Source organism: Mastacembelus armatus, chromosome 24 (assembly GCF_900324485.2).
Source record: "Mastacembelus armatus chromosome 24, fMasArm1.2, whole genome shotgun sequence".
Lineage (NCBI taxonomy): Eukaryota > Metazoa > Chordata > Actinopteri > Synbranchiformes > Mastacembelidae > Mastacembelus > Mastacembelus armatus.
In genome coordinates this window covers 14,692,693-14,707,747 of record NC_046656.1, presented here as the reverse complement: position 1 = coordinate 14,707,747, position 15,055 = coordinate 14,692,693, and the positions used below count along the sequence as shown (strand labels likewise).

The window sequence follows — 15,055 nt, the reverse complement described above, 5'->3', positions numbered from 1 at the left end:
TTTGCCAGTTTTGTCAGTAATTGTTAATTACTAGTTAATTGTCAACAGTTTTCATAGGGACTTTTAAGACTTCCACTGAGGTTTGTGGATTATCCTGGCAAAAAATCATGAGTAACAAAAACTAAGCTATATATAAAACCATAGCCATGTTAGTTTTATTGGGGTCATGATAAAAAAAATCTGCCAAATGTATTAAACATGGACAGTTAATGCTCTCCTATTATGGTCCCCTAGCACAAACACCTAAAGTGCGAAATATCACATACAGTGTGCAATGTACATGGAAGGGCATTAATTCTAGGGAGCAACTGAAAGAAACCTGTGACACAGGTTATATTTTGTTTATAGCTGTGCTTCCCTGATACAAACTGTATGTTCCAGACTGATCATACAGTTGAATCACCGTCAGTTTCAACATAAACTTAACATTGTCACTTTCATAAAGGCAGGTTTTGTTGAAGAACTGTTTGTATTAAACTGCATTAGTTTTAGCCTGATGTGTCCAAGAAAGCAACAACACAGTGTATATTATTATTGGATTTATGCAGTTGACATATGTTCTTGTTCACAGATTCTCTTAAATTAAAAAGAAATTAATGAGCTAGTTTTTTAAATTAGGTTTCACTCCTACTAACTGATGAGTTCTTTGCGTCTTCTGTACTTCCATCTGAAGCACCCTCTTATTCCCTCAACCTCCTCATGCGTTTAATCGGTTAATGCACTAGCCCTTTGTGAAGGTCACACTTGGTATTATTTAATATTTTTAGCTTTTCCTCACTTGAGCCTACAGACATCTGACATACATTGCCTGACTGCAATATTGTTTTTATTTTTCGGCTTAATTTCTTATATTACTCCATGTCAGTCCTTTAGCTCTTTTGTACTTAGAAGTGTGGGCTGCTGTTGCTTATTGATATTTGGAGGCTTTGGTAGAATTCATTAACACCAATGTCATGAAATCAAATCCATCTGTAAACTGCATGGCCTCAGTGCTTGTCACTCTTGTCATTTACCTTCTTAAATGCACAGAAAAAATGGAAAATACAGTTTGGTTTTGTTGTAATTTTAGATGGCAGGTATCAGATCATGTGCTTGATTTAATCACAGCACCTCAGTGCAATCCACTAAACCTACAAACCTTCAGTTTGCTCTCTTGGACAAGCTCTACTGTGCAAAAATGCTTTACATAGACAATATATTGGCCTGATCCCAAAATGAACGAAATAGTATAAAAAGGTAAAACAAAAATAGATGGCCAATAAGTGTCAAGTTTCAGTCAAGTTATCAAATTATAAAAGAATTGATGTTAAAATACTAGGAAGCTGTTTAGGAACCTCAAGCATCTTTTTCCTCTTATCCCAGGAATCATGACAACCTAAATCTGTCAGCAGCCTCTCCCCAGATAGTTTTTATTTTTTATTTTTATATCTCCCTGGAAGTATGATGTTTCTTTTTCACTGAAGTAGCTGCTTCCTGCCACTGAACGGCTTCACTAATCATGCAAATATGCCTTATTTCAACTGAAGTGTACTTAATATTTCTACTGTTTTTTGCAGTGAGAAAAGTGTCTTCCAGACAGGCCCATAACATCTAATACTTTTAGCATCTTTAGTATCACAAAGTGAATCATGCTGTATTGCATGCAGCAATGTCAGAGACAATGTGACATTAATTAAAATGGCTGCTTGAAAGTCAAAGACAGATTAGAATGTCTGTGTTAATTTTCTGTCTGCTATGGTGACAAACTGAGTGTAGCCAATTCCATTAAAAATCTAATGAATCAGAGTCGTAATAAGGGTGGACTCAAAAAATAGATGTCCATATAGTGTAGAAATAACCAAAAAATAAGAAATAACCCAAAAAATAAGAAATATACTGTTATATATATATATATATATATATATATATATATATATATATATATATATATATATATATATATATATATATATATATATATATATATATATATATATATATATATATATATATATATATATATATATATATATATATATATAAAACAGTCTCAGTCTCAGTCTCTTCTTTATTAGCCGTAATAGCTTTAATTTCCCTTGCTTTGTCTTTGCGCTTCGAGCTCTTTATTCTCAGGAGAACATTTATTCGTTTGGTGGTTGGGGTGAGTACACTTCGGTTAGTGAGCTATCTGAATAAAGGGGACTGACTTTAATCCCTGTTTCACAGTGGAAACAGACAGTTTCTCTGTGATAGTGTAATCATGGAAATGGCTCTCAGGATTACTAAATGAGCAGAGGAGGTTCAGCAGATCAGCAGACTAAAGAGCAGACAGGCTCATGCTAGTGTGTCTCGCTCATGTAATGGTAATTTTTAGACATGCTCAAAATGGCACCGTTGCACCAAGTTGGGCATGAGCGTACCCAAATACAACATCACAGAGCTGCTAATGTGGCTGCAGCCGCTTGTTGTAATATTTGGACATATTTTGATGTTTTCCTGCAGTGTCATTCTCGCTCAAATCTGATAAACTAGATAAGCTATAAACCCTGTGACCAATATGATCTAAATGAGTAATGAAAGAATATATGCTTGTCATTGTTAGGCTGCATAGTATGAGCAGCTTTTATGAGCAAGAGACTAAGATGGGAAATAGGTCTTTGGCCCTTTATCAGGTACATTGAAATACAAGTGCGCCGAGAAAAACCCACTTGAGCTCCTGCAAGGCACAAGTCAAGTCTTCATATAAGAGGCCTCCTGGGGATTTAAAGTACAGTTATGTTTGTGCTCACACTTTCTTGCTCTCAATGTGACCAAAAATGTGTTTTCCTCAATAGGAAAAGAAAACAGAGTGCTTACGTACTAACGGCAACATAATGATTACTATATCCCATTTTTGCTAATAGATTGCTGTATGTATAACACAATGAACCTTTAAACAGTGATGCTACCGATCATTTTACTTTAAGATTGACCATCTTAGTTAGCTTGGCTAACTAGCAATAACATCAAGATAATAAACAGTGCAGAAAAGTTGATCTACTCAAAATTGTTTGACCAAAGGGTCAGATGGCTGTGAAATGTGAAAGGAATTGGTCATGGTGACAAAACCCACAGGAATTTATCAGCTGACTGCAGTTCTCCTAACCTCTAAGAAGCATGTTAGTGTATTTCATATCTTTGTGTTGGCTTTCTGGCCCACAGCTTTACTGTTGGATTCAGTCTCACCACTCTCATCGGCTACAGTTCAAGTCGCAACAGAAAACAAAAGCAAAAACTGAGCTGATTATTGCAGCTCTAAGCAGTTGAGCAGTATTGATTGACTTTGTGTCATAAAATGGATTGCCATGCAGTGTGGATATCAAATATACACACCAAAAACAGTGTCAGCAAATAAAGTACCAGTTGTGTTCAGTTACTATAACCCAAGATTAAGTAGGTTACTCCTAGCTGTTACCCTTTATTACACTGGTTTTTGTTACTGCTAATTCAAGGTGTGAAGTCGCTGACTTTTTTTTTTTTGCCGTTTGCAAATTTGCAATCCACAGCAGTTTTTTGCAAAAAAAACCATGAAACATTACTGCAACTATGTGTGTCTGTGTTGCAGGCAGGAGTGCAAGAAGCTGAGAGAGGAGTTAAGAGAGGAGCATGAGGAGGACAAGGCCTCAGCACTGGCTCAGCTGGCACAAAACAAGGAGCAGGAACTGAGCAACGCCAGGGAGAGCTGGCAGCGTAAAGTAGAGGACCTGCTGGAACAGGTACAGCTCATATGGATATGTGCACAAAACAGCATGGGTATGTGTGTCGAATGTATTTGTCTCCGCCCTGGCCTCTATTGTCTTTTTAACTGAGAGGCTCAAAATTACACCAGAATAAAGAGTTTTTGGTGTTTCATAGCCTTAAAATTTAACTTTGACGTTACAAAATTCTTAAACAAACAAGATAAAATGTACAAAATAAAATTTTATATAAAAAAAAGTGAGACATTGTGGTACCGCCATTTAGAAGTTAAAAACAGTTTTAATTGCTAACTTGCAGCTCTCTCCGAACACAAAATACCAGACGTCTACAGCTTGTAATCGAATGGCTGTAATTATACCAGTAATAAAAAAGTCAATAAGTAGGGAGAGAGACGATGAGGCAATAGGCAAAGGCAATAAGATCAAGTGCATCTCTTCAAAGCTTATGTTGCCCTGACAATACCTCCAGTCTGCGACAGAGTAACTTATTTCTTCTTCACACTTTTGCACAAGCTCACTAACACATTTGTTATACAATGGTGTGGTCAACACATTGGTGCTGGCTGCTGTTGCTAATGACCGCCTGAAAATATTAATGTAGCGTGACTTAGCTCTCCTGTGGTCATTATACAGGCGAATAAACAGTGTCAGTACCTCCATTAATGCTTTTTTACATGCTGTGTGTATGAGTCCATCAGCTTACTTGCAGGGATTGATGGCTATTTCATGCCTCACAATCAGCTGAACCATATCTTTCGCTTGGCATGCACTGACCGAGAAGATGCTGTTTGGAAATGAGATGCTGGAAAAGCCACTTCTAATGGTCTGTGATGTTATAGCTGTTAGTGCCAGTGATGTTGTGATGTGTGGCCAGATATGTTTTTTAAAAAAAAAAACGATTTACTGATCCACAATATTTCCCACATTATGTTTAAAAATAGTGTTAAAGGGGAGAAAATTTATTAGGACATTTATGAAGTGGATCTAGAAGCAGAATGAAAAACTGAGAAGGGACCCTACATGCTCAGACACAACCTGTCTTTGGTCTACCAGGCTCCCCTTACATTCATTCTCAGATCCTTCAGAGAGGACACACTTTACATCCAGTTTGTGGACAGGAGGGGTCACATGAGTTGACCCTCATCTGTGTTCACTTCCATTGTTCACCTTATAAGCCTGTTCAGGCCATGTGTGAAGTGAGACCAGCATAGAAGATAATTTGAGATCGCTAACCAATTTCCCTCGTACTGAAGAAGTCACTTGAGTGGTAAAACATTTTGACTCAACAAGAACGAGTCCAATTTGCCAACTTCACCTGGCTGAAAGAGAATCTCCACACATATTGGGTAGATACAAGCATCGAGTTGCTCTATGGCTATACGGTGTATAGACATGTCACTATGTCACTGTCAGTTTACACAGACCTTAACAACATTATACTGTGATTATGTATCATTGTTTTGTTTACAGTGTGCTGCAATGGCATCAAGTGGGCCAAAAATCCTTTAATGCAGGATTAAGGGATCCCAGAAGCAGCCAACTTCACACATTTATCGTTCCCATAAAGCAACTATTGAGCTCTCTGAAGCACCTTTACTGCATATTGCAGCAAAGTTTGGATTTTTGTGTCAGTCTCTTCTCTCAGCAGAGCTTGTTGTTCCACTTGTGAGCTGGAATAACAAGCACTTATGCACACAAATACTGAGTAAAAGAAAAACATTAAGTTTTGGGATACATAATATTTCTTTAAAAACATACAGTAGAAGGTGCTTTAAGATAGATTTCTTTAAGCAGACTGTGGTCAAACTTACCTGAAGAAGGTCATCCTTCAGGTTATTATTTAATTGCAATTCAGCCACAAACAAAAAGTTCAAGAAAGAAGATTTCCAACGTTTTACAAAATCAAATTAACAACTTCAAAAATGTCTAAGAGGCATTTTAGTGTCTTTCATTAGTTTGGCTTTCTGGCCTACAGCTCTACTGTTTGACTTGGGGTCACAGCAGTAAACGAACGTGAAAGGTTATTATTATAGCAAGTGTTTGTATATATTGTAAAAGTGATTGTCATACAGTGTTGATATCTGAAATATACATATCAGCAGTACCAGCACAGCAATGGTTAGAAAGGTCTCTCTTTTCTAACACTGCAGTCATACATGGTTATTCTACTACATAGTTTTAATTCTGTTCAGTTGTAAATGCACTGACTTTTGCTGTCTCTGCTCAACACTGAAAAAGACTATAGTGTCCTGCATTTTTCATTTAGGACTCAGGGCACGGTATTAAACACTCAAGAAACAGTTAATCTTTGTTAGTCAAAGGAAGTTGATGTCAGGCCAAACAGAGACAGAGAGAGGTTGGTGACAGGAAATCAAGTAATGCAGGTTAATAGACGATGCAGGACAAGACACTCAGGTAACAGGGAAAAACAAAGGGAATGAATGAATGAGCGTTTTACGTGACTGTCAACAGGTGAGCAAGGTTATCAGTCTACAACAGCCTTCCACACCTAAAAGATCCCATAGTTTATGACTCTCGTTGTATCGGCCCTAACTTGGTAGTATGGATGTGTTATGTCATAATGTAATTTCCAGGTTTTGAGGCATTCATGCTCATTTTGGTTCACTGCAAATCTTTCTTTGTTGTTACATCTACTCTCATAAATGATGTCCGTAAGCTGCAACAAGAGATGCTGAATTTATCAACACACACTCCAGTTACGCTGTTAATAAATTATCAATTTAGGGCCCAGCTGGTCTCACCTGCACATCCAGAATTCATTTCACTTTACTTCCTGTCACTTTGCTCCAGTGGTCTTCCACGGCTGGTAAAGCAGCCAAAGTTATCATCTCTAGACCAGAGCTACTTTGCTATTCTGCCAAAAACAATTTCTGTTTCTAGTCATAGAGGGTTTATAGGTCTTTACATAACAAGTGGTTAACCTCATAGTAGTATCTTATAGTTTTTCCGAATAAAGAACACAGTCCTATATACTGTCAGGTTCTCTTTTAGTCTTCTTTACCAATTCTAGCCTAATTTAAAATTACTTTGTTGGCATGTCCACAGTTAATACAGTATTTTCAAAGCAGGTTGTGCAAGATTGTACTTGTTTCTCTGTGAAGTTACCCAAATAATCATTATGTTAAGTTGTCTAGACAGACCTATTTGGTGCATATTCTGCTTCCTCCCAACAATGTATTTGTTTCACTACTGCATTAGCCAGAGATAACTGTGTGCTGTGGTTAAATGCATAGTTTATTTGCAAAAAATGAAAAAATCATGCTGGAGGCTTTAAGATTTACAAACCTCTTAATATGGCAACATTTGTTTAAGCCTAATTGATTGTAACCACCTCTTTGGCCTTTTCTGTTATTATGCTAAATAAATATGCTGCTCTGTAGAGAGCCTAAATTTCTTTTTCCATTTGTATATGTATAACCAAAGTGGAGATGTAGCTGTCCCAACAAGGGTCACAAATGCACTTCACCTCCAGTCCAACATTGTCATTTTGTCTGTCCTGTTCTAGATCTCTTTGTTGAAGCAGAGCCTGGAGATGCAGCTCTCCCAGTCACAGTCTTCACTGCAGCAGCTGCAGCACCAGTTCAGTCAGGAGAGAGAGCATCTGAGGATGCAGCTGGATGACCTGCAGTCAGAACACCAGAGAAGACAGCAGCGTCTGCAGGAGGTTCACTGCTGCGCCATGCAGGACCTGGAGCACGCCAGGCAACGAGACCTGAAGGTTGGTGTTGGTGAACATACATACACCTGCAAACATACATGTATGTAACTGTACAATTTAAAGTTATTTTTTTTAAAGCTTACAGTTTTGTTTCTCACTGAAACTGCCAATTCAAGGCAATCTTATTTTTAAACTGCTTATTTCCTATATTTTTATTTCATGATGACTTGAGTTTTACTTTTTGGGTCATTGTTTGCACAGTTGTCAAGACTGCATGCTCATGTGACTTGTCACCGAAAAGATATTGTTGAGTAGTGTTATTTTTATATCATAATTTATACCATTATATAATCATTTATACCATTATAGCAGAAATACAGTTAAATATTGTGAAGTATTTTTTAGTCTGTATTGCCTACTAAAACATTTGCAGTGCTTTGAATATTTTGAAGCTTGCATTTACATTTGTGCTTTCTTAGAAGTATGTCTTCCTTGCTTTTCGCTGGCAAATTGTCATGTTCATCTGCTATTGGACAAATATTAGCCCATATAATGGATCAGCCTAATGGTCTAGCTCTGTCAAAAACTGCAGTGCTATCATTTGTCAATATTTTTGGCAGTATTCAGTGCAATCATAGAGTATGACATAGTTGATACAGCCTATAAAAATACTGCTTAAATGAAATTTAGGCTGAATTGTCATTGTAGATGGTGGTTTGATACAAAACTATAGAAATATTTATCCTAGGCCTCATATTAATTAAGAAAAAGTGTCTTAGCCCCTAAATAATGATTATTCTGTAAGAATGTATAGATACATAAAGAAGCATTTCTATGGTCTTTTCTGCCAGTTAGAGGAGCTCCTCAGGAAAAGCCATCCGTGACATTTTATTCCAATATTGCCTTGTCGGTGTCAAGGTTAGACTGACATTGAGTCATCACCATAATTACTCACTCTCTGACAGCAGACAGATTCTGTTTCAAGTAGCTGTACTTACAGTTCTGTGTTTCCTCTAATAATGTCAAAATATGCAAGCACAGACTTAACATACACTCTCTTCAAGCGGCCAACGAAATGTTCTTCAATGCTAATCCTTCTATTTCACAGTCAGCTTTGATTTGGAACAGCTATATGTTAAAATTCCAAGTACTTCTTTTGTCTTGGTCGCTTTAATTGCATTAATGCTTTAGGCAGCATAGAGGTCATGAAACAGCATCTTTATGAATAGCTGGCAACTCCTTGTGTACGAGAAGTGAGTGTGTGTCTGAAGAAAGAATATCATCTCTGAGTCACACAGCGCTTATGAAATCAGCGGTCGTCATTGTTTTCCTGTAAGCCAAACTGACTGCTGTAACAGCCATGCTCCTCCCTGTTATCTTCATCTCCTCTTCCATTCCTGATGCACACTATCCTATGCACACTGTCTCGCAATACTGACCTTTTCTGTCAGTCGCTGACAATATTCTGTGTCCTTTTACAGTCTCAGTTTCTAAGGCAGGAAATAAAGTGTATAAAATAAAGCTTCACAGATGGCTTGTATGGTGACAGGGTGTTTATATTTCTGTCAGCAGTGCAGGGAGAGAAAACTCAATTATCCAGAGTGGAGGCATTAGAGGGATGATTTGTGTATGTGTGCTTTATGTGCATTTGGGTGGATGGGAGGTACATTCAGATGGCATGGTATTATCTGTTCACACTTCACCGACAGTTATATCCAGGGAGTAATAAAGTTGTTGCAAATCTCTGCTCCACACACACACACACACACACGCACACGCACGCACACACACACACACACACACACACGCACACACGCACACACACACACATATTCACACACAAAGAGATTCTCCTAACCTGATTTAGCTCCCTGACTTGCAGCTACAAAAAGCTGCAAATAGATATGCATGAAGCAATTGACAGCATATTGATTTGCTTATCACCTTACTGATCTTTTTGTTTAGGCTCTTGCATATAGTACCTTCTTTTGAATGCAAAACAAAAAACTATTCTTTATTTTAGTGCACATATTTTACAGTAATGTTTGAGATGAGTCACTATAATGAAGATGTATAGATTGCTACTCAACAATAATCTTACTGGTTACCATTACTAAACATGTTGTCTTTTTTTGTTAGTTTTCAGGTTACCATAAGATGGATTAGGGCCAACATTTCACAACCATCAGCCTTAGTTCTGCTTTATCTTTAATGCTAATTAGCAAATGGTAGCATTTTAACATGATAAAGCAAATGGCAAACATTATATCTGATAAAAATCAACATATTAACATTGTCTCTCTATTTGCATATCAGCATTTCGCTCAAAGCATGGAGGCATCAGACTTACAGAGCCAGTAGCATGGCTGTGGACTATTAGTTTTGTTAAAAATGTAATACATCCTTATGAAGTGATAATAATGAACTAACTAAGTCTTTGGAGCTACATTTTTAAGCCCCAAAGCTCCTTTTTTTTTATTCTAATAAGCTGATTTGAATTTTAAGCCTATGTACAGTAAAAATATCACTAAACTATCATGTGTTGAATCTTGCAGAAGTGCAATCATTTCTCACAGTGAGATACTTAATCAGTCTGAGTGCTGACTAAGACCAAATGAAGAGAACACATTCCACTTGTTTTTAGGTGTTGGCTGCAGATCAGTTTAGGCATTAAGTTGTTTCTGCTTTTGGGTTTTGAATCACTCAAAGGTTTCACACTGAATATACTGTATATCAGAGGCACATTTAAGCTACATCCCTTTCAGATGCTTCAGTTCTGCAACTGGCATGTTGAGGTTGTCCTCAGGATCAACATTAAAATCTGTGCTGAAACAGCTGGAGGACCTCAAGGCCATGGTCTGGGTTTATGTCTTTGTGTGTTTATTCCTCACTCTAGCTCATCCGCATCATCCCCTTTTTACTTGGTTAAATGGATTCACCTACAAGCTAACAAACAAAAATGGACAGTCCGGTAATGGAATGAAGATTGAACAGCCAGACATCCACATACAAATCACCCAAGAAAGACAGGAGCAAGTGAATGTAGCAACATTACTTTCAATTTGTGATTATAGGATTCACTGTGATGAGGACAATTAATGTGCTCTCTTTAATTAAAGGAATAAAAGGTATGTTTTTTTTACTGACCCACACAACAAAACAACCAATGATCAATAGCAATTAATAAGAGACATTAGTGCTTTTAAAACTCACTTTCTCTTAGTGTGACAAAGGTTCCCAATGGATTTTCAACACACATTTGCGTTTTTACCAGCTCATGATTAAGGACAAAGAACGATAAACATTTCAGGCTTGATCAATTAAAATCCTCTTAAGACACAAACGTTTAAGTAGTGTGGGTTTGCACCTCAGGTATTGGCCATTTCATTTCTTTGGTCCAGTCGGGACAACTATAACTATATTATAAAATACATATAATTTCATTTGCTGCCACAATCAAGTATAATTTTCACTTTGACCAATGTATTTGGTTATGGCCAAAATAATAGGCTGGCATTCTCTTAAACCTGAGTTGTACCTTGTTTTGACTGCTAACTAGCACATTTTAACATCCTAACAAGGTAATTCAAATGGTAAACATTAAAGTTGCAGAGCAGTCACAGTCACAGCAGCATGGTGGTTGGGTTTATGTATGGAACCTCAGATCTTGACACGTTTTTTTTTTTTATTGGTATAAACACATTGCAAGCAACATAACAAAATTTTATTAATGAACACTAATATTTTTATTTTGCATTTGGGGTTTTTGAAGTGTTACCATAAAAATACCATGTGTGCCATGTCAAACGCTGAGAACACACTGACACTGCTGTCTGCCAACTCGAGCGAGGTTCATTTGAATATTAAGGGCTCTTTTCGTTCCGTGAATCATTTCCCAAAGGTATTACATATTGCAGAATTCAAATACCAGGGATGTTACTATGAATACCATTTTAGATGTTCCCTCTTTGATGGGTATTAGTTAAAATTTCTTGCTATTTTTTACTGGGAACAAAAAATGAGTTAAACTCAATGTGGAGTGCACTTTTCTTGTCCACAACTGTGTCCTTTAGGGTCTTTTTCTAATAATGAAAATGAGTTTTGATATAAAACATTTAGCTCATTTTAAAAAAATCTGTCTCTGAAGACATCCTATATAAAACCTGTCACTGGCATATTGAATTAACTTGCAAATTATTTATCTAGATGTTATTTTAGACACGGGTCATTTTGGGGTTTGCTAGTGGGAATAATCAAACCAAAATATTCTGTAGTTACTAATACACTCATATACAACGATTTCCCAGAGGAAAAGTGACTGACTTTAATGAAATTATCTTTTTCTCAAGCAAAGACATTGAAAAAGCTGTCATTACAAGTAAAATACTTCAAATAGAACTATAGTTGCTGATTGTCAGGTGTAATTTTGATCATGACATACTTTATCTGCCAACAAGCCTGCTGACAGCTGACAGCTGCATTGATGAGATTAACCGAAAATTAACACAATTGAATTATTGAGGAAGTTTATATCAGCACTGGTAGTTAAGTGTGGTTTCAAAAAATTCAAACCATATTTCCAGTAAAACTACTACTACTCAGACAACATGCAGGAACAAAATGTGGAATCTCACACATTATCACCAGAGTAAATGCTCAGCTGCCTGCAGTGTAATGTTTGCAGGACTGTGCTTTCTGTGTGTGTGTGTGTGTGTGTGTGTGTGTGTGTCTGATGGCATGGCAGCCATCCAATCAGCTGTGTTAATGCCTGATACTAATACTGTGTATGTAAGTGCTTTCCAGTTTTTTGGTAGTTTTCCAATGTGTTATTTTGGTTCTTCTTATGAAGTGGTACTAAGATCAATAGTGACATGAAACTAAATTTATTGAATCAGTTAATTACGAAAAAGGCATATGTGCATGTTTTCATAAAAATTATCTTAGACTCCTTTCTCCTCTGGTAATAGAGCCGTTAATGGTGGCATGTACTCTTGAGTGAACATTCAGAAAATTAGTTTGATCTTAAGTGAACCATGTTTGGAGTTTTATACATAAAGTGCACAGAGAAGTTAGCTAAATGACACCTGCCCAAAATATTAAACCATGGTCAGTTTTTTTCCCTAAAACTATCATGAAATATTTCTTGGTTTATTATAGTAAAACACTGATCTTAGTATCAGTGTTATAAATGAAAAACTAGATAATTGAATAATAAGTCTTTGAGTAACTTTTACAAAAAAGTAAGGTTACAGTCAAGGTTGTTCTGAACAGAAAGCCTTTGCATTTGTCAGTAAACTGTTTAAGGAAAACTTTTTATAAGCCTTCAAATATGAAGGTGAATTCTCTGTGTTTTTCTCCCTGTGTTTGGTTGCAGGCAAGGTTGTTTTGAACAGGAAATCATTGAAATGATCAGAAAAACTTTGAAGGGAGGGTTTTTTTTTTTGAGAGAGATTAAATGTGAGAACATTGTCTGTGCTTCACAGTGTATTTTGATTCAGGATATGACCTCTGTTTTGACTAACACAGCATTAAACTATCAGTTTGTGTATGGGGATTGGCCAGTTTCTCCCTTTATATCTGAGGATATAAAGAAACTGGTCTTATAGAGGATTTGAAATGTTGCTAAAGTACTTCCCTATCTTTCTGTCACATTTCCATTTCCATTCTTAAATCTCCTTTTCTCCTGGCGTCTTTTCTTCACAATCCATCTCAACCAAGTTTTTTCTTCCTCTCTGTCTCCACTCTTTTTCTGTACCCTGTTTTGTCTTAATTTTGTTTTCTTTTATTGTCCTGAGCCCTCTGTTTTGTTTTTCTTTTACTCTTCCTCATCCTCCTTCTGCTCCCTTACTGACCTCTGTCCCTTTTCCTCCCTCTCTTGCCTCTCCATTAGGAGTTGGAGGAGCGTCTTCGCCTTCATCACCATGCAGAGCTGCAGTCTCTCAGAGAGGCTCACCGCCAGAGCATTGAGACACTCAAACAGCAGTCAGAACAAGAGCTGCAAACACTGCGCTTTGAACTGGAGGATGAGGGCAAAGCCATGCTGGGTAAGGTCATAAAGCGTGTGTGTGTGTGTGTGTGTGTGTATTTGTGTGTGTGTAATGGAGGCATACAAAATGATTCCATTTCCCATGACCCTTTGGCACATTTCACATACTGATATGGTATATGCCCTGATTTTAATGTGGAACCCAAAGTCATAATGAAAGGAAAAAAATAAACAATAAAGAAAAATTTAATTTTTATTCTATCATTATTATTGCACTGGGCATTCAAAGAGACATAAATAAAAAGGTTAAATGGCATAAGAGCCCAATGACTTAAATACATATAAATATTATCTAAAGTACTATCTAAAGTTTAAAAAGTTCTAAAAAAATTCGGTAAGTCTCAGTCTTAGCCAATGGTTTGTGCTAACACACAAGTACTGTGCTGTGATAAATAGTTTTCCATTAACCTTCATGTCACGGCCTTGACAGTCGAGAGCTGCTTCCATCTATCACTCTAATCCAACACTGACATCTTCTTTTTGCCTTTATCTTTATCTCTCCCACTCTCTCCCTATGCATGTGTGTGCATACTGGTACACATACATGTGTATCAACAGCTGGGTTAGGGTTAGTGTATATGTATGTGTTCTTCTTGTATAACATGTCCATCATTTTAAAAACTGCAGTGACCATTGAGAAAGAATCTAGCTTTCACAGCTTGTTTTTTTATTCATGTTGAAAGCTAATAACAGCATGTGTTCCCTCTCTGCTCCTCTAAACCATTAGACTGTTGGCAATAAAAGGTGTTCATTGGAGTGAGGATTAAAGGTCACATGGGTAAAGGCAGAGGATGTACGTTTCTTTCTCAGAAAAGCGAAAAAAGACTTTATTTATGTTGTAACTCCCTTTGCATCTAATGAGCACTTCTTTACAATCAGACTTGAGAAAGGTTTGTGGAAGCTTTTTCAATATGTCCTAAACTCACTGCATCTGAAATGTGCAGACAGGCTTTCTTTCCTCAGATGAAGTATGACCTCTTCATGTCCTTTTCTGCTATTACATTTTTCCCAACAGCTTCTCTACGATCAGAGCTGAACCACATTCATGCATCAGCCATCGAGCACCTGAGACAAACCCACCAACAGGAGTCAGCTGCTGCAAAGGTAGAGCTGGAGAAAACACTGGAGAACAATCGGATACAGGTAGGACACCATGAACAGTTGGTTATAATACTCAAAACTCTACATCTGTGGAATTCTAAAGCTTCTTCTTTTTTCTATAATTTTAAATCTAATTTTCTGGGATATTTATAAGTTAGTGAAAAGCTCTATACCTTGTACTCCAGGAACATATGCCCCATTTTCTGACTTTTTATAGACTAAACAATTGTTGGGTCCATTAAAAATATAATAGCAGTCACATTCACATACAGATAATAAAATAAAATAAAAAACAGTCAGTTATACAGTACGATTCGCTCCAATATTAGTTGCCCATATTTACTGAAACACCATGTTTTACATTTGCTATAGGATGTTTTCCTGCAGCATGCAAGTCTCATCAGTCACACAACAACAATTAGTGTTTAGATCTTTTCTTTGTTTGTGTGTGTAATAATTTATTAGGGTTGTTTTTGTCTTATTGCCTCTCTAACAGAAATTAGGGATGGTGAC

The 15,055-nt window shown here is 36.9% G+C and overlaps 1 protein-coding gene across 1 annotated transcript in view; it reads left to right on the top strand.

The window, feature by feature from the left end:
* fam184ab (family with sequence similarity 184 member Ab) overlaps positions 1 to 15,055 on the top strand; it is a 93,621-nt gene that overhangs the window by 58,329 nt on the left and 20,237 nt on the right. Inside the window, exons 13-16 of the mRNA XM_026318665.1 lie at positions 3,584 to 3,734; positions 7,243 to 7,455; positions 13,286 to 13,439; positions 14,457 to 14,584. Coding sequence (XP_026174450.1) covers positions 3,584 to 3,734; positions 7,243 to 7,455; positions 13,286 to 13,439; positions 14,457 to 14,584 — 646 coding nt within the window. The remainder of the gene's footprint in view (positions 1 to 3,583; positions 3,735 to 7,242; positions 7,456 to 13,285; positions 13,440 to 14,456; positions 14,585 to 15,055) is intronic.